The 20,833-nt window shown below is 46.9% G+C and overlaps 1 protein-coding gene across 1 annotated transcript in view; it reads left to right on the top strand.

The window, feature by feature from the left end:
* Positions 1 to 20,833, top strand: part of LOC109882178 (small G protein signaling modulator 2-like) — a 116,666-nt gene that overhangs the window by 40,724 nt on the left and 55,109 nt on the right. The window contains exon 3 of the mRNA XM_031795361.1: positions 2,292 to 2,460. Coding sequence (XP_031651221.1) covers positions 2,292 to 2,460 — 169 coding nt within the window. The remainder of the gene's footprint in view (positions 1 to 2,291; positions 2,461 to 20,833) is intronic.

The following is a 20,833-nucleotide window of genomic DNA, read 5'->3' on the forward strand; positions in this document are numbered from 1 at the left end:
ATAAACATAAATATGGGTTGTATTTACAGTGGTGTTTGTTCTTCACTGGTTGCCCTTTTCTTGTAGCATCAGGTCACAAATCTTGCTGCTGTGATGTCACACTGTGTTATTTCACCCAGTAGATATGGGAGTTTATCAAAATAGTATTTGTTTTCACATTTTTTTGTGGGTCTGTGTAATCTGAGGGAAATATGTCTCTCTAATATGGTCATACATTGGGCAGGAGGTTAGGAAGTGCAGCTCAGTTTCCACCTCATTTTGTAGGCAGTGAGCACATAGCCTGTCTTCTCATGAGAGCCAGGTCTGCCTACGGCGGCCTTTCTCAATAGCAAGGCTATGCTCACTGAGTCTGTACATAGTCAAAGCTTTCCTTAATTTAGGGTCAGTCACAGTGGTCAGGTATTCTGCCGCTGTGTACTTATATCCTTCCTGTTTGGCCCTGTCCGGGGGTGTCCTCGGATGGGGCCACAGTGTCTCCTGACCCCTCCTGTCTCAGCCTCCAGTATTTATGCTGCAGTAGTTTATGTGTCGGGGGGCTGGGGTCAGTTTGTTATATCTGGAGTACTTCTCCTGTCCTATTCGGTGTCCTGTGTGAATCTAAGTGTGCGTTCTCTAATTCTCTCCATTCGCTCTCTGTCTCTTTCTCTATCTCTCCTCCTTCTCTGTCTTGCTCCCTTTCTATATATATTTCTGTATAGTGTTTTACACTTTCCATGTCTTCTGACCCACAGTAATGACTGAGTCTGTCGTCTCTGGCTTCCTGACCCACAGTGATGACAGTCTGTCGTCTCTGGCTTCCTGACCCACAGTGATGACAGTCTGTCGTCTCTGGCTTCCTGACCCACAGTGATGACAGTCTGTCGTCTCTGGCTTCCTGACCCACAGTGATGACAGTCTGTCGTCTCTGGCTTCCTGACCCACAGTGATGACAGTCTGTCGTCTCTGGCTTCCTGACCCACAGTGATGACAGTCTGTCGTCTCTGGCTTCCTGACCCACAGTAATGACAGTCTGTCCTCTCTGGCTTCCTGACCCACAGTGATGACTGAGTGTCCTCTCTGGCTTCCTGACCCACAGTGATGACAGTCTGTCCTCTCTGGCTTCCTGACCCACAGTGATGACAGTCTGTCCTCTCTGGCTTCCTGACCCACAGTGATGACAGTCTGTCCTCTCTGGCTTCCTGACCCACAGTGATGACAGTCTGTCGTCTCTGGCTTCCTGACCCACAGTGATGACAGTCTGTCGTCTCTGGCTTCCTGACCCACAGTGATGACAGTCTGTCGTCTCTGGCTTCCTGACCCACAGTGATGACAGTCTGTCGTCTCTGGCTTCCTGACCCACAGTGATGACAGTCTGTCGTCTCTGGCTTCCTGACCCACAGTGATGACAGTCTGTCGTCTCTGGCTTCCTGACCCACAGTGATGACAGTCTGTCGTCTCTGGCTTCCTGACCCACAGTGATGACAGTCTGTCTTCTCTGGCTTCCTGACCCACAGTGATGACAGTCTGTCCTCTCTGGCTTCCTGACCCACAGTGATAACAGAGTCTGTCCTCTCTGGCTTCCTGACCCACAGTGATGACTGAGTGTCCTCTCTGGCTTCCTGACCCACAGTGATAACAGAGTCTGTCCTCTCTGGCTTCCTGACCCACAGTGATAACAGTCTGTCCTCTCTGGCTTCCTGACCCACAGTGATGACTGAGTGTCCTCTCTGGCTTCCTGACCCACAGTGATAACAGAGTCTGTCCTCTCTGGCTTCCTGACCCACAGTGATGACTGAGTGTCCTCTCTGGCTTCCTGACCCATAGTTATAACAGAGTCTGTCCTCTCTGGCTTCCTGACCCACAGTGATGACTGAGTGTCCTCTCTGGCTTCCTGACCCACAGTGATAACAGAGTCTGTCCTCTCTGGCTTCCTGACCCATAGTGATGACTGAGTGTCCTCTCTGGCTTCCTGACCCACAGTGATAACAGAGTCTGTCCTCTCTGGCTTCCTGACCCACAGTGATGACTGAGTGTCCTCTCTGGCTTCCTGACCCATAGTGATAACAGAGTCTGTCCTCTCTGGCTTCCTGACCCACAGTGATGACTGAGTGTCCTCTCTGGCTTCCTGACCCACAGTGATAACAGAGTCTGTCCTCTCTGGCTTCCTGACCCACAGTGATGACTGGCCTCTCTGGCAATTTTTTGTTGTTGATGGCATCCGGTTTCACTTGCCAGGCTATGATCACTAATTCTGTATAAGGTTTTTCTTTGTTTGGGGGTCTTCTACAATGCTCTCTCCTTCTCTCCTCCAGGCACCATCGAGGCGTGTCTGAGCCACCTGTTGAAACGGCGAGCGGCGGGCTTCCTGCGTAGTGACAAGATCGGCGCCCTTTTCACCAAGATCGGCAAGGTCAACGCCACGGCCGGAGAGGTGTGCCGGAAGGTCCAGGAGCAGCTCACACAGCAGGCAGAGGTCATCAGGTACTGATTGACCTTTGAACCTTTTTTTTTGACCTCATAGCACTACCTCAAATCTACAGGAGAAATATGTGAAATCAATGATGTAATATGGATGTATAGACATTTTGTAGTTAATACATCTCGGGTTTTCCGGTTTTCCTTCCTTGTTTCCACACCTTCACTGACAGTGTAGCAGGGTAGAACCACACAGTGTAGCATGGTAGAACCACGGTGAAGAGACAGTGTAGCAGGGTAGAGCCACAGTGAAGAGACAGTGTAGCATGGTAGAACCACACAGTGAAGAGACAGTGTAGCATGGTAGAGCCACAGTGAAGAGACAGTGTAGCATGGTAGAACCACAGTGAAGAGACAGTGTAGCATGGTAGAACCACAGTGAAGAGACAGTGTAGCATGGTAGAACCACACAGTGAAGAGACAGTGTAGCATGGTAGAACCACAGTGAAGAGACAGTGTAGCATGGTAGAACCACAGTGAAGAGACAGTGTAGCATGGTAGAACCACACAGTGAAGAGACAGTGTAGCATGGTAGAACCACAGTGAAGAGACAGTGTAGCATGGTAGAACCACGGTGCAGAGACAGTGTAGCATGGTAGAACCACGGTGCAGAGACAGTGTAGCATGGTAGAACCTGCAGGCAGGGAGACAGGCAAGAAGACAGGCAGGGAGGGACTGAGATAGGAAGGGAGACAGGAAGAGAGAAAGGCAGGGAGGGACTGAGACAGGAAGGGAGACAGGCAGGGAGGGACTGAGACAGGAAATGAGACAGGAAGGGAGAAAGGCAGGGAGGGACTGAGACAGGAAGGGAGACAGGAAGGGAGGGTCTGAGACAGGAAATGAGACAGGAAGGGAGAAAGGCAGGGAGGGATAGAGACAGGAAGGGAGACAGGAAGGGAGACAGGCAGGGAGACAGGCAGGGAGACAGGCAGGGAGAGAGGCATGGAGGGGCTGAGACAGGCAGGCAGGGAGACAGGCAGGCAGGGAGACAGGCAGGGCGACAGGGAGGGAGGCTGTTTGATAGCCCATGAACAGACCATTAGGCTGATCCACATGGCCACTGGGGGGTGGGATGTAAGGGGGGGGCAGAACACATGCCCGTACACACGCATGCATGCACTCACACACACTCTCTTCCTGTATCCTCTCATCTCATCTCCTAATGGCTTATTGCAGCCAGACAGCTGTGAACGTAGAGACAGAATATGTAGATTATATTCTAGATGGCTGGGGTGAGTGCTGTGCTTTTTACTACTAGTGTTTCTCTGGGGGGGGGGGGGGTCCCCAAATTACATGTTGTTTAGTCATATAGCTGTATCCCCCCCCCTGCCATCTCCCTCTCCTCTCCTCTCCTTCCCCAGTGGTTCCCAAACGTTTTACAGTCCTGTACACTCTCAAATGTAGTTTTTTTTGCCATCATTGTAAGCCTGCCACACACACACACACACACACACACACACTATACGACACATTTATTAAACATAAGAATGAGTGTGAGTTTGTCACAACCCGACTTGTGGGAAGTGACAAAGAGCTCTTATAGGACCAGGGCACAAATAATAATATAATAATAATCAATCATTTTGCTCTTTATTTAACCACCTTACATCTAAAACCTTATTTGTTCATCAGAAATGGTGAATGACTGACCACAGGTTAATGAGAAGGGTGTGAATAACTCACCACAGGTTAATGAGAAGGGTGTGAATAACTCACCAGGTTAATGAGAAGGGTGTGAATAACTCACCAGGTTAATGAGAAGGGTGTGAATAACTCACCAGGTTAATGAGAAGGGTGTGAATAACTCACCAGGTTAATGAGAAGGGTGTGAATAACTCACCACAGGTTAATGAGAAGGGTGTGAATAACTCACCACAGGTTAATGAGAAGGGTGTGAATAACTCACCACAGGTTAATGAGAAGGGTGTGAATAACTCACCACAGGTTAATGAGAAGGGTGTGAATAACTCACCACAGGTTAATGAGAAGGGTGTGAATAACTCACCACAGGTTAATGAGAAGGGTGTGAATAACTCACCACAGGTTAATGAGAAGGGTGTGAATAACTCACCACAGGTTAATGAGAAGGGTGTGGGGCTTGAAAGGATGCACATAACTCTGTAATGTTGGGTTGTATTGGAGAGAGTCTCAGTCTTAAATCATTTTTCACACACAGTCTGTGCCTGTTTTTAGTGCTAGTGAGGGCCGAGAATCCACTCTCACATAGGTACGTGGTTACAAAGGTCACAAGAGTCTTAACAGCACGATTTGCCAAGGCAGGATACTCTGAGCGCAGCCCTGTCCAGAAATTTGGCAGTGGTTTCTGATTTAAATTCAATTTTCACAGAACCGCTTGTTGCAATTTCGATGAGGCTCTCCTGTCTAGATATCGGTAAGTGGACTGGAGGCAGGGCATGAAAGGGACAACGAATCCAGTTGTTTGTGTCGCCCGTTTCGGGAAAGTACCTGCGTAATTGTGCTCCCAGCTCACTCAGGTGTGTTGTCCTTGTTAATGCAGACAGAAAAGAGCTCCAACTTCTTAATCATGGCCTCAATTTTGTCCCGCACAATGAATATAGTTGCGGAGAGTCCCTGTAATCCTAGATTCAGATCATTCAGGTGAGAAAAAACATCACCCAGATAGGCCAGTCGTGTGAGAAACTCGTCATCATTCAAGGGGTCAGACAAGTGAAAATGATGGTCAGTAAAGAAAACTTTAAGCTCGTCTCTCAATTTTAAATAACGTGTCAATACTTTGCCCCTTGATAACCAACGCGCTTCTGTATGTTGTAAAAGCGTTACATGGTCGCTGCCCATATCATTGCGTAGTGCAGAAAATACATGAGAGTTCAGGGGCCTTGCTTTAACAAGGTTTAACAATGATTCAACCAGTTTCACTGTAGTGTCCAGAATGTATTTCAAGCTGTCAGGCATTCCCTTGGCAGCAAGAGCCTCTCGGTGGATGCTGCAGTGTACCCAAGAGCCTCTCGGTGGATGCTGCAGTGTACCCAAGAGCCTCTCGGTGGATGCTGCAGTGTACCCAAGAGCCTCTCGGTGGATGCTGCAGTTTACCCAAGAGCCTCTCGGTGGATGCTGCAGTCTACCCAAGAGCCTCTCGGTGGATGCTGCTGTGGACCCAAGAGCCTCTCGGTGGATGCTGCAGTCTACCCAAGAGCCTCTCGGTGGATGCTGCAGTCTACCCAAGAGCCTCTCGGTGGATGCTACAGTGTTCCAAGTGGCGTCAGGAGCAACTGCTTGCACGCGTGTTACAACTCCACTATGTCTCCCTGTCATGGATCTTGCCCCATCAGTACAGATACCAACACATCTTGACCCCCAAAGACTATTTGATGTCACAAAGCTGTCCAGTACATTAAAAATATAATCTCCTGTTGTCCTGGTTACCAGTGGTTTGCAGAAGAGGATGTCTTCCTTAATTGACCCCCGTAAATGTAACGGACATATATCAGGAGCTGTTGACTCATCCAGCTGTAACGGACATATACCAGGAGCTGTTGACTCATCCAGCTGTAACGGACATATACCAGGAGCTGTTGACTCATCCAGCTGTAACGGACATATACCAGGAGCTGTTGACTCATCCAGCTGTAACGGACATATACCAGGAGCTGTTGACTCATCCAGCTGTAACGGACATATACCAGGAGCTGTTGACTCATCCAGCTGTAACGGACATATACCAGGAGCTGTTGACTCATCCAGCTGTAACGGACATATACCAGGAGCTGTTGACTCATCCAGCTGTAACGGACATATACCAGGAGCTGTTGACTCATCCAGCTGTAACGGACATATACCAGGAGCTGTTGACTCATCCAGCTGTAACGGACATATACCAGGAGCTGTTGACTCATCCAGCTGTAACGGACATATACCAGGAGCTGTTGACTCATCCAGCTGTAACGGACATATACCAGGAGCTGTTGACTCATCCAGCTGTAACGGACATATACCAGGAGCTGTTGACTCAACCAGCTGTAGTATATATAATTCACTGGCTTGTTTGTGAAGCAGTAATTGTTTCAAAACATCTCCTGCCATGTCACTGATGTGTCATGAAACAGTGTTGTTTGATGAAGACATTGTCTGTATAGTTTATTATGGCCTTTTCCCCCAATATTGTCGTAGTCAAATCCGCGACAGCAGGAAGAGTTAAGTCCTCCACAATAGTATGGGTCTTGCCTGTCTTAGCCAGTCCTCCACAATAGTATGGGGCTTGTCTGTCTTAGCCAGTCCTCCACAATAGTATGGGTCTTGCCTGTCTTAGCCAGTCCTCCACAATAGTATGGGGCTTGTCTGTCTTAGCCAGTCCTCCACAATAGTATGGGGCTTGTCTGTCCTAGCCAGTCCTCCCCAATAGTATGGGGCTTGCCTGTCCTAGCCACTCCTCCACAATAGTATGGGGCTTGCCTGTCCTAGCCAGTCCTCTACAATAGTATGGGGCTTGCCTGTCCTAGCCAGTCCTCTACAATAGTATGGGGCTTGTCTGTCCTAGCCAGTCATCTACAATAGTATGGGGCTTGTCTGTCCTAGACAGTCCTCTACAATAGTATGGGGCTTGTCTGTCCTAGCCAGTCCTCTACAATAGTATGGGGTTTGTCTGTCCTAGCCAGTCCTCTACAATAGTATGGGGCTTGTCTGTCCTAGCCAGTCCTCCCCAATAGTATGGGGCTTGCCTGTCCTAGCCACTCCTCCACAATAGTATGGGGCTTGCCTGTCCTAGCCACTCCTCCACAATAGTATGGGGCTTGCCTGTCCTAGCCAGTCCTCTACAATAGTATGGGGCTTGCCTGTCCTAGCCAGTCCTCTACAATAGTATGGGGCTTGTCTGTCCTAGCCAGTCATCTACAATAGTATGGGGCTTGTCTGTCCTAGCCAGTCCTCTACAATAGTATGGGGCTTGCCTGTCCTAGCCAGTCCTCTACAATAGTATGGGGCTTGTCTGTCCTAGCCAGTCATCTACAATAGTATGGGGCTTGCCTGTCCTAGCCAGTCCTCTACAATAGTATGGGGCTTGTCTGTCCTAGCCAGTCCTCTACAATAGTATGGGGCTTGTCTGTCCTAGCCAGTCCTCCCCAATAGTATGGGGCTTGCCTGTCCTAGCCACTCCTCCACAATAGTATGGGGCTTGCCTGTCCTAGCCAGTCCTCTACAATAGTATGGGGCTTGTCTGTCCTAGCCAGTCATCTACAATAGTATGGGGCTTGCCTGTCCTAGCCAGTCCTCTACAATAGTATGGGGCTTGTCTGTCCTAGCCAGTCCTCTACAATAGTATGGGGCTTGTCTGTCCTAGCCAGTCCTCCCCAATAGTATGGGGCTTGCCTGTCCTAGCCAGTCCTCTACAATAGTATGGGGCTTGTCTGTCCTAGCCAGTCCTCTACAATAGTATGGGGCTTGTCTGTCCTAGCCAGTCCTCTACAATAGTATGGGGCTTGTCTGTCCTAGCCAGTCCTCCCCAATAGTATGGGGCTTGCCTGTCCTAGCCACTCCTCCACAATAGTATGGGGCTTGCCTGAGCTGCAAACATCACCCCCTAGCCACATCTGTCACCCTTTCTCTATTTCTGTCTTCTTCTCGATCACTTTTCTCTCTCTCTCTTTCTTTCTGTCTGTCCCTAATTCTTCACATCTGTTCTATCTTACCGATGTTAGGATTAGCTCACACCTAGCATTAACACCTACCTAGCATAACACCTACCTAGCATAACACCTACCTAGCATTACACCTACCTAGCATAACACACACCTAGCATTAACACACACCTAGCATTAACACCTACCTAGCATTAACACCTACCTAGCATTAACACCCACCTAGCATTAACACACACCTAGCATTAACACCTACCTAGCATTAACACCTACCTAGCATAACACCTACCTAGCATTAACACCTACCTAGCATAACACCTACCTAGCATTAACACCTACCTAGCATTAACACCTACCTAGCATTAACACCTACCTAGCATTAACACCTACCTAGCATTAACACCTACCTAGCATAACACCTACCTAGCATTAACACCTACCTAGCATAACACCTACCTAGCATAACACCTACCTAGCATAACACCTACCTAGCATAACACCTACCTAGCATAACACCTACCTAGCATAAACACCTACCTAGCATAACACCTACCTAGCATAACACCCACCTAGCATAACACCTACCTAGCATTAACACCTACCTAGCATTAACACCTACCTAGCATAACACCTACCTAGCATAACACCCACCTAGCATAACACCCACCTAGCATAACACCTACCTAGCATTAACACCTACCTAGCATTAACACCTACCTAGCATTAACACCTACCTAGCATTAACACCTACCTAGCATTAACACCTACCTAGCATTAACACCTACCTAGCATTAACACCTACCTAGCATTAACACCTACCTAGCATAACACCCACCTAGCATTAACACCTACCTAGCATAACACCTACCTAGCATAACACCTACCTAGCATTAACACCTACCTAGCATAACACCTACCTAGCATTAACACCTACCTAGCATTAACACCTACCTAGCATAACACCTACCTAGCATAACACCTACTATTCAGACAGACACTATTCAGACAGACTCTATTCAGACTCTATTCAGATAGTCACTATTCAGACAATCTATTCAAAGTCAGACAGACTATTCAGACAGACTATTCAGTCAGACACTATTCAGACAGACTCTATTCAGACAGACTCTATTCAGACAGACTCTATTCAGACAGACTCTATTCAGACAGACTCTATTCAGACAGACTCTATTCAGACAGACTCTGTTCAGACTCTATTTAGACAGACTCTATTCAGACAGACTCTATTCAGACAGACTCTGTTCAGACTCTATTCAGACAGACTCTAATCAGACAGACTCTAATCAGACAGACTCTATTCAGACAGACCCTATTCAGACAGACTCTATTCAGACAGACTCTATTCAGACAGACTCTATTCAGACAGACACTATTCAGACAGACTCTATTCAGACAGACTCTATTCAGACAGACTCTATTCAGACAGACTCTATTCAGACACTCTATTCAGACAGACTCTATTCAGACAGACTCTATTCAGACAAGACACTATTCAGACAAGACACTATTCAGACAAGACACTATTCAGACAGACACCGTTCATACAGATTATTCATACAGATTATTCATACAGACTCTGTTCAGACAGACACTATTAAGATACACCACTGTTCAGACAGACTCTATACAGAGTCAGACAGACACTATTCAGACACTATTCAGACACTATTCAGAAGGACTCTTTTCAGACAGACACGATTCTGACAGAGTCTATTTAGTCAGACAGACTTTTCAGTCAGACAGTATTCAGACAGACACTATTCAGACAGACAGTATTCAGACAGACAGTATTCAGACAGACAGTATTCAGACAGACACTATTCATTCAGACAGACACTATTCAGACACACTTCATTCAGACAGACACTGTTCAGACACACTATTCAGACAGACAGTATTCAGTCAGACACTATTCAGACAGACAGTATTCAGTCAGACACTATTCAGACAGACACTATTCAGACAGACACTATTCAGACAGACACTTTTCAGACAGACCGTATTCAGACATACACTATTCAGACAAATACACTATTCATTCAGACAGACACTGTTCAGACACACTATTCATTCAGACAGACACTATTCATTCAGACACACTACTCATTCAGACAGATTCTGTTCATTCTACAGACAATACCCCATAATGACATCACAATACCCTTTAATGACAACACAAATACCCCATAATGACAAAGCCCAATTTTTGATGTTGTTGACATTTTTGCACATCAAAAATAAATAAAATAAAATTTACATAAGTATTCAGACCATTTAATCAGTACTTTGTTTAAGCACCTTTGGCAGCGATTACAGCCTCGAATCTTCTTGGGTATGACGCTACAGCTTGGCACACCTGTATTTGGGGAGTTTCTCCCATTCTTCTCTGCAGATCCTCTCAAGCTCTGTCATGTTGGATGGGGAGTGTTGCTGCACAGCTATTTTCAGGTCTCTCCAGAGATGTTCAATTGGGTTCAAGTCCAGGCTCTGGCTGGGCCACTCAAGGACATTCAGAGACTTGTCCCGAAGCCACTCTGGCGTTGTCTTGGCTGTGTGCTTATGGTTGTTGTCTTGTTGGAAGGTGAACCTTCGCTCCAGTCTGAGGTCCTGAGCGATCTGGAGCAGGTTTTCATCAATGATCTCTCTGTACTTTGCTTCGTTCTTTTTTCGATCCTGACTAGTCGCCCGGTCCCTGCTGCTGAAAAACATCCCCACAGCATGATGCTGCCACCACCATGCTTCACCATAGGGATGGTGCCAGGTTTCCCCCAATGTTGGTTTCATCTGACCAGAGAACCTTGTTTCTCATGGTCTGTGAGTCTTTTAGATGCCTTTGGCAAACTCCAAGCGGGCTGTCATGTGCCTTTCACTGAGCAGTGGCTTCCATCTGGCTACTCTATCATAAAGGCCTGATTGGTGGAGTGCTGCAGATATGGTTGTCCTTCTGGAAGGTTCTCCCATCTCCACAGAGGAACTCTAGAACTCTGTCAGGGTGAGCATCGGAGTCTTGGTCACCTCAGTGATCAAGGCCCTTCTCCCCCGATTTCCCAGGCGATCAGCTCTAGGAAGAGTCTTGGTGGTTCCAAACTTCTTCCATTTAATAATGATGGAGGCCACTGTGTTCTTGGAGACCTTCAACGCTGCAGAAATGTTTTGGTACCCTTCCCCAGAACTGTACCTCAACACAATCCTCAATAATTCCTTCAACCAGGTGGCTTGGTTATTGCTCTGACATACACTGTCAACTGTGGGACCTTATATAGACGTGTGTGCCTTTCCAAATCATGTCCAATGGATTGAATTTACCACAGGTGGACTCCAATCAAGTTGTAGAAACATCTCAAGGATGATCAATGGAAACAGGTAACCGAAAGGTTGCAAGATCGAATCCCCGAGCTGACAAGGTACAAATCTGTCGTTCTGCCCCTGAACAAGGCAGTTAACCCACTGTTCCCCGGTAGGCCGTCATTGAAAATAAGAATGTGTTCTTAACTGACTTGCCTAGTTAAATAAAGGTAAAATAAAATAAAAAATAAGGCTGTAACGTAACAAAATGTAGAAAAAGACACTGTCCACACTGTCCTAGATATGTCCACACTGTCCTAGATATGTCCACACTGTCCTAGATATGTCCACACGCTCCTGTCTGCTGCCATCACACTGTCCTAGATATGTCCACACTGTCATAGATATGTCCACACGCTCCTGTCTGCTGCCATCACACTGTCCTAGAGATGTCCACACTGTCCTAGATATGTCCACACGCTCCTGTCTGCTGCCATCACACTGTCCTAGAGATGTCCACACTGTCCTAGAGATGTCCACACTGTCCTAGATATGTCCACACGCTCCTGTCTGCTGCCATCACACTGTCCTAGAGATGTCCACACTGTCCTAGAGATGTCCACACTGTCCTAGAGATGTCCACACTGTCCTAGAGATGTCCACACTGTCCTAGAGATGTTCACACTGTCCTAGAGATGTTCACACTGTCCTAGAGATGTTCACACTGTCCTAGAGATGTCCACACTGTCCTAGAGATGTCCACACTGTCCTAGAGATGTCCACACTGTCCTAGATATGTCCACATTTTTACTCCTGAACTTATCTAGGATTGCCATAACAAATGAGTTGAATACCTATTGACTCAAAGACATTTCAGCTTTTTTCATTTCATTAATGAATTTTGTAAAAATGCCACACAAAACATATTTCCACTTTGACATGACCAATCAATCAATCAATCAATCAATCAATCAATCAAATTTATAAAGCCCTTTTTTCATCAGCCGATTTCACAAAGTGCTGTACAGAAACTCAGCCTAAAACCCTAAATAGCAAGCAATGCAGATGTAGAAGCACGGTGGCTAGGAAAAACTCCCTAGAAAGGCCGGAACCTAGGAGGAAACCTAGAGAGGAACCAGGCTCTGATGCGGTATCGCGTGTAGGCCCGTGACAAACAATAAGATTGGAAGTATCACCCCTCATACCCCCTGAAGCCCCTCTCTGCCTGTGTCTACTGCCCATGTATTTGTTCGAAATGGCACCATATTTCCTATGGGCCCTGGTCAAAAGGAACTCACTGAATAGGGAATAGGTGGGCCACTTGGGAAGCAGGCCATATTGTTGGCCACTGTGAAGAGTGTTCCCCATGTGGGAGTTTTCTGGTACATAGACAAGTTTGTTTTTCATGTTCCTCTCCTTCTTCCTCTCTGCTTCTTCTTATGAGACGGTGATGGAGGGAGCTTGATTCAGTGTAGGAATTGACGGGGTTGCCTTCAAGCCCCGACTCTAGATTTAAATTTCAGAGCGCGCGCACGTTTTGGATATAAACGCCGTCATCACGGCGGCGTATTCCTCGTGTTAATTTTGTTTTGTCGGAGTAAAATTGTAAATCGTGTCGTGTCAATCTACCTTCATCTCCTGTTGACATTTAATGACATTTTGAATTTTGTGTGTCAACAGGAGATGAAGGTAGATTGACACGACACGATTTACATATCTATGGTTCTAGGATTGGATTGTTGTCTTGGGGGGGGGGGGGGGGGGGGCAGAGAAGGTAAATGAACAATCTGAAAGGTTTTGGGGTGAGTCTCCAATGCCGTTCTATACCCTATATAGGGCACTGGTCAACAGTAGTGATAGTAATATGTAGGGAATAGAGTAACATTTGAGTCACGGACGGTGGTTTGGCTCTACATGCTGTCGTTTGGTAGATCTGGGAAACAGACACAGTACTAACTAATACAAATCTGGGAAATATCCATATATATCCACAGTAAAACGAGTCCTATATCGACATAACCTGAAAGGTCGTTCAGCAAGGAAGAAGCCACTGCTCCAAAACTGCCATAAAAAAGCCAGACTACGGTTTGCAACTGCACATGGGGACAAAGATCGTACTTATTGGAGAAATGTCCTCTGGTTTGATGAAACAAAAATAGAACTGTTTGGCCATAATGACCATCGTTATGTTTGGAGGAAAAGGGGGAGGCTTGCAAGCCGAAGACCACCATCCCAACCGTGAAGCACGGGGGTGGCAGCATCATGTTGTAGGGGTGCTTCGCTGCAGGAGGGACTGGTGCACTTCACAAAATAGATGGCATCATGAGGGAGGAAAATTATGTGAATATATTAAAGCAACATCTCAAGACATCAGAAGTTAAAGCTTGGTCGCAAATGGGTCTTCCAAATGGACAATGACCAACTTCCAAAGTTGTGGCAAAATGGCTTTAGGACAACAAAGTCAAGGTATTGGAGTGGCCATCACAAAGCCCTAACCTCAATTCTACAGAAAAAGCGTGTGCGAGCAAGGAGGCCTACAAACCTGACTCGGTTACACCAGCTCTGTCAGGAGGAATGGGCCAAAATTCACCCAACTTATTGTGGGAAGCTTGTGGAAGGCTCCCTGAAACGTTTGACCCAAGTTAAACAATTTAAAGGCAATGCTACCAAATACTAATTGAGTGTATGTAAACTTCTGACCCACTGGGAATGTGATGAAAGAAATAAAAGCTGAAAGAAATAATTCTCTCTACTATTATTCTGACATTTCACTTTCTTAAAATGAAGTGGTGATCCTAACTGACCTAAGACAGGGAATTTATACTAGGATTAAATGTCAGGAATTGTGGAAAAACTGAGTTTGAATGTATGTGGCTATGGTGTGTGTAAACTTCTGACTTCAACTGTGTGTGTGTGTGTGTGTGTGTGTGAAGATTGTCGTGGAAATTTCCTTAATTACCAAATGATGAGAGCAAATCACACGAGTCAGAGTTATGCTTAATCTTTACCTTTAATAATAATTAAGCTTTTGAATAGCATTTTGACTTTCAACAGTTCAGTATCTCTAATGAAAAGTTGAGAGTGCCCTACACAATGGCAAATGGGATCCTTTATAGCAAAGATCCACCCCTTCTAGACGACATGACAAAACACAGGTCTTAGGTACTTACACAAAGAAAAAACCTTACTTCAGAGAGAATATCCCCTAGTCAGACAGAGTGGGCTATAAATTATCCTTCAGTTTGGTCTCCTAAACAAAGCTCTTATCTCGTCCTTGGTACAAAATGGTACCAAGACATTACCCCCACCCTATGATATATATCAAATTGTCATTTAGATACAACCAATCCTGGACAAACTCACAGAGAGGAGAGTGACCCTATAGGTCAACAAAGAGGGAGCATAGAATGATTCCAGACACTGCCACCCTCCTTTCCCCGATGAGAAAAGTAGGGAGTCACTGGCACACAGAAAATATATGTTTACACATTATGACCCCTTGACCTCTCCCATCTCTGCGGCCCAAACAACTTAGTCCTGACAGAGAACAGATAACTGCCAATGGCCACCACTATAGTACAACAAAATACATTCTTATGAGAAATAACTCATAAGCATATCATGAAAATAAAACATCTTATCTATGTTACCCAACTAATTCTGATCATTCCCTAACAAGATCCACAACAAGATCCCTTGGCAGGCTGAAGAGGCATCGTGACTGCGGCTGCCAGTTTGAGTGGGAGTAGGGTGGTAATGGGAGGCATGTGGGGAGGGGGGGACAGAGCCCTGAGAAGAACAATCAATGCAGGGTTTTGTAGCTGGTACAGCCGATTTTTAAATTAGTGAAAAAATGAAAAGCTGTCAAACTCCTACATAACTTCTGGAGTAAAAGTGCCTTCAGAAGGTATAGAAACATTTGGTTGCATTACAGCCTGACTTCTAAATGGATCAAATGTATTTTTTGTCTCATCCATCCCATAATGACAAAGTGAAAACATGTTTTCAAAAACATCATTTACAAAAGTATTCACACCCCTGAGTCAATATGTGTTAGAGAATCACCTTTGGCAACAATTACAGCTGTGAGTCTTTCTGGGTAAGCTTTGCACACCTGGATCGTACAATGCTGTTGATTATTGCTAGACATCCATTTTCAAGTCTTGCTGTAGATTTTCAAGCCGATTTAAGTCAAAACTAACTAGGCCACTGAAGAATATTAAATATCTTCTTGGTAAGCAACTCCACTGTATATTTGGCCTTGTGTTTTAGGTTATTGTCCTGCTGTAAGGTGAATTTGTCTCCCAGTGCCTGGTGGAAAGCAGACTGAACCAGGTTTTCCTCTAGGATTTTGCCTGTGCTTAGCTCTATTCTGTTTATTTTTATCCTGAAAAACTCCCCAGTCCTTGCCGATGACAAGCATACCCATAACAGGACGCAGCCACCGCCGTGCTTGAAGATATGAAGAGTGGTACTCAGTGATGTGTTGTGTTGGATTTTCCCCAAACATAACGCTTTGTATTCAGGACATAGTTAATTTCTTTTTCCACATTTTTTACAGTTTTACTTTAGTGCCTTATTGCAAACAGGATGTATGTTTTGAAATATTTGTATTCTGTACAGGCTTCCTTCTTTTCACTCTGTCAATTAGGTTAGTATTGTGTTGTTGACCCATCCTCAGTTCTCTCCTATCAGAGCCATTAAACTCAGTAACTCAGTAACCATTGTCCTCATGGTGAAAATCCCTGAGCTGTTTCCTTCCTCTCCGGCAACTGAGTTAGGAAGGTCGTCTGTATCTTTGTAGTGACTGGGGTGTATTGATCCACCATCCAAGGTGTAATTAATAACTTCAAAGGGATATTCAATGTTTGCTTTTTAATTTTTGACCCATCTACCAATTGACTCAAAATATTTCATCTTTTCATTTTTAATTCATTTGCAAAAATGTCGAAAAACATAACTCCACTTTGACATTATGCAAGGCAAGTCAGTTAAGAACAAATTCTTATTTACAATGATGCCCTACCAGGGAACAGTGAGTTAACCGCCTTATTCAGGTGCAGAACGACAGTCAGCTCGGGGATTCAATCTAGCAACCTTTCGGTTACTGGCCCAACGCTCTAACCACTAGACTACCTGCTGGTTACTGGCCCAACGCTCTAACCACTAGACTACCTGCTGGTTACTGGCCCAATGCTCTAACCACTAGGCTACCTGCTGGTTACTGGCCCAACGCTCTAACCACTAGGCTACCTGCCGCCCCTCTAACCACTAGGCTACCTGCCGCCCCTCTAACCACTAGGCTACCTGCCGCCCCTCTAACCACTAGGCTACCTGCTGGTTACTGGCCCAACGCTCTAACCACTAGGCTACCTACCGCCCCTCTAACCACTAGGCTACCTGCTTGTTACTGGCCCAACGCTCTAACCACTAGGCTACCTGCCGCCCCTCTAACCACTAGGCTACCTGCTGGTTACTGGCCCAACGCTCTAACCACTAGGCTACCTGCTGGTTACTGGCCCAACGCTCTAACCACTAGGCTACCTGCCGCCCCTCTAACCACTAGGCTACCTGCTGGTTACTGGCCAACGCTCTAACCACTAGGCTACCTGCCGCCCCTCTAACCACTAGGCTACCTGCTTGTTACTGGCCCAACGCTCTAACCACTAGGCTACCTGCCGCCCCTCTAACCACTAGGCTACCTGCCGCCCCTCTAACCACTAGGCTACCTGCTTGTTACTGGCCCAACGCTCTAACCACTAGGCTACCTGCTGGTTACTGGCCCAACGCTCTAACCACTAGGCTACCTGCTGGTTACTGGCCCAACGCTCTAACCACTAGGCTACCTGCCGCCCCTCTAACCACTAGGCTACCTGCCGCCCCTCTAACCACTAGGCTACCTGCCGCCCCTCTAACCACTAGGCTACCTGCCGCCCCTCTAACCACTAGGCTACCTGCCGCCCCTCTAACCACTAGGCTACCTGCTTGTTACTGGCCCAACGCTCTAACCACTAGGCTACCTGCCGCCCCTCTAACCACTAGGCTACCTGCCGCCCCTCTAACCACTAGGCTACCTGCCGTCCCTCTAACCACTAGGCTACCTACCGCCCCTCTAACCACTAGGCTACCTGCCGCCCCTCTAACCACTAGGCTACCTGCCGCCCCTCTAACCACTAGGCTACCTGCCGCCCCTCTAACCACTAGGCTACCTGCCGCCCCTCTAACCACTAGGCTACCTGCCGCCCCTCTAACCACTAGGCTACCTGCCGCCCCTCTAACCACTAGGCTACCTGCCGCCCCTCTAACCACTAGGCTACCTACCGCCCCTCTAACCACTAGGCTACCTGCCGCCCCGCCACCTGCCACCGGTATTGTATGTAGGCCGGTGACACAACATCTCAATTTAATCCATTTGAAATGTAGACTGTAACACAACAAAATGTGGAAAAATTTAAGGTGTGCGCACTATATATTAGATTAGAGTGGATTACCTGCACAGGTAGACTGCAGGAGACTTGTGAAGTAGTCTAATCAGATTTAAACATTGTGACTGGTTGTGTTTATAACACAAATAAAATGTTATACATTTTTTTTTTTACTGTTTGCGATTCACACATTATTATTTTGATTCCCACGATTCGATTCACTGCGATTCACACATTATTATTTTGATTCCCACGATTCGATTCACTGCGATTCACACATTATTATTTTGATTCCCATGATTCGATTCACCGTGATTTACACATTATTTTGATTCCCACGATTCGATTCACTGCGATTCACACATTATTATTTTGATTCCCACGATTCGATTCACTGCGATTCACACATTATTATTTTGATTCCCACGATTCGATTCACTGCGATTCACACATTATTATTTTGATTCCCATGATTCGATTCACTAAGATTTAACCGAACCCCCCCCAACAACTACTACAAAAGGCAAAGCACATCATTCAATTTTCAATGACTAGTATCATATGAATTACTGTAAATGACTCACTATTTATTTTGTATTTTTCAACTTAATATTTTGAGAAATGTGAAGAGGGGCATCTGTTATATAGTAAGTTCAATTGGTATGGCCTAAACCAGCCAGACCAGTAGAGGATCTTTTTGAGCTGCGTGTCTCATGTCTTGACTGTGTTTTTTCATGCGCAATGACGCACCCGGACTCTCCACTGCACCTGGCCTCTCCGCTTCACCTGGCCTCTCCGCTGCACCTGGCCTCTCCGCTGCACCTGGCCTCTCTGCTGCACCTGGCCTCTCCACTTCACCTGGCCTCTCTGCTTCACCTGGCCTCTCCGCTTCACCTGGCCTCTCTGCTGCACCTGGCCTCTCCGCTTCACCTGGCCTCTCTGCCGCACCTGGCCTCTCTGCCGCACCTGGCCTCTCTGCCACACCTGGCCTCTCTGCTACACCTGGCCTCTCTGCCACACCTGGCCTCTCTGCCACACCTGGCCTCTCTGCCACACCTGGCCTCTCTGCCACACCTGGCCTCTCTGCTACACCTGGCCTCTCTGCTACACCTGGCCTCTCTGCCACACCTGGCCTCTCTGCCACACCTGGCCTCTCTGCTACACCTGGCCTCTCTGCTACACCTGGCCTCTCTGCTACACCTGGCCTCTCTGCCACACCTGGCCTCTCTGCTACACCTGGCCTCTCTGCTACACCTGGCCTCTCTGCTACACCTGGCCTCTCCGCTGCACCTGGCCTCTCTGCCACACCTGGCCTCTCTGCCACACCTGGCCTCTCAGCTACACCTGGCCTCTCCGCTGCACCTGGCCTCTCTGCCGCACCTGGCCTCTCTGCCGCACCTGGCCTCTCTGCTACACCTGGCCTCTCTGCTACACCTGGCCTCTCTGCTACACCTGGCCTCTCTGCCACACCTGGCCTCTCTGCCACACCTGGCCTCTCTGCCACACCTGGCCTCTCTGCCACACCTGGCCTCTCTGCTACACCTGGCCTCTCTGCTACACCTTGGTGCGATTGATTGGTGCGACGTGAAAGATTGTATGAATGGTATGACTGCTAGTTAGCCTATTGCAGATGTAGACAGACCTACCACTACTGTCACTATGACTAGAGGGCAGGATAGAGTTGACTGTACAGTTAGCCTATTGCAGATGTGGACAAACCTACCACTACTGTCACTATGACTAGAGGGCAGGATAGAGTTGACTGTACAGTTAGCCTATTGCAGATGTGGACAAACCTACCACTACTGTCACTATGACTAGAGGGCAGGATAGAGTTGACTGTACAGTTAGCCTATTGCAGATGTGGACAAACCTACCACTACTGTCACTATGACTAGAGGGCAGGATAGAGTTGACTGTACAGTTAGCCTATTGCAGATGTGGACAAACCTACCACTACTGTCACTATGACTAGAGGGCAGGATAGAGTTGACTGTACAGTTAGCCTATTGCAGATGTGGACAAACCTACCACTACTGTCACTATGACTAGAGGGCAGGATAGAGTTGACTGTACAGTTAGCGCGCAGAAAAGCGACTGCGTAAGGGAAGTACCAAAACACAATTTAATGGGAGGAGCATGCAGGGAGATGAGGACATGTTGCTATATGGAAGAAATTTAAATAGTAACACCTGCAAAATGAGGAATGTAAACCACGGAAACATACACTACCATCCCCTGTGCCTAATTTAAAACATCACACAAACCTCACCAAAGCAGCAAAAAAAACTAAATCATTTTTGGACCAGCCCCCCCAGTAAATGTACAACTGTCCCTTTAGTAAAAAACAATTAAGAATCTCCCATTGAATCCTAACCTCCTGACTGTATGGTATGCTGCCCCCTCCTGGTGACAACTACAACTTCACCTGTTAAACAGGTGTCTTTCTGTAGAGTCCCAAATCAACCCATAGCCACTCGCCCCACCCATTATGTACTGTATAGGTGACACGGTGGAGACCGTACCATAGCCATTATACCTATCCTACCCCTTTTTAATGGAGTCAAGTGCATACACACTGTAGAAACACACAACAAGACAATGACTCAGCTCAGAGATAGCATACAGTCTACTCTACAGTTCTATCTCTGGGTTGAAAAACTTATACAAACTTGTTTTGAGGATTTCCTCCTGATTCCGTTATTCTTCCAACTGGGACTTCTGTAATCCCCAACCTACAGCAACACCAGTCTCACCTGAGATCATCTGCTGAACCCTGACCCCTGAACCCGAACCCTAACCCCTACCTCGTACCCTAACCCCTGACCCTAACCCCGAACCCTGACCCTAACCCAAACCCTGACCCTAACCCAAACCCTGACCCTAACCCCTACCTCGAACCCTAACCCCTACCTCGAACCCTAACATTAACTCAAACCCCTCAATCCCTAACCCCTACTCCGAACCCTAACCTTAACTCAAACCCCTACCCCTAACACCTACCTCGCACCCTAGCCTTAACTCAGACCCCTACCT

Source organism: Oncorhynchus kisutch, linkage group LG18, assembly GCF_002021735.2.
Source record: "Oncorhynchus kisutch isolate 150728-3 linkage group LG18, Okis_V2, whole genome shotgun sequence".
NCBI classification, from domain to species: domain Eukaryota; kingdom Metazoa; phylum Chordata; class Actinopteri; order Salmoniformes; family Salmonidae; genus Oncorhynchus; species Oncorhynchus kisutch.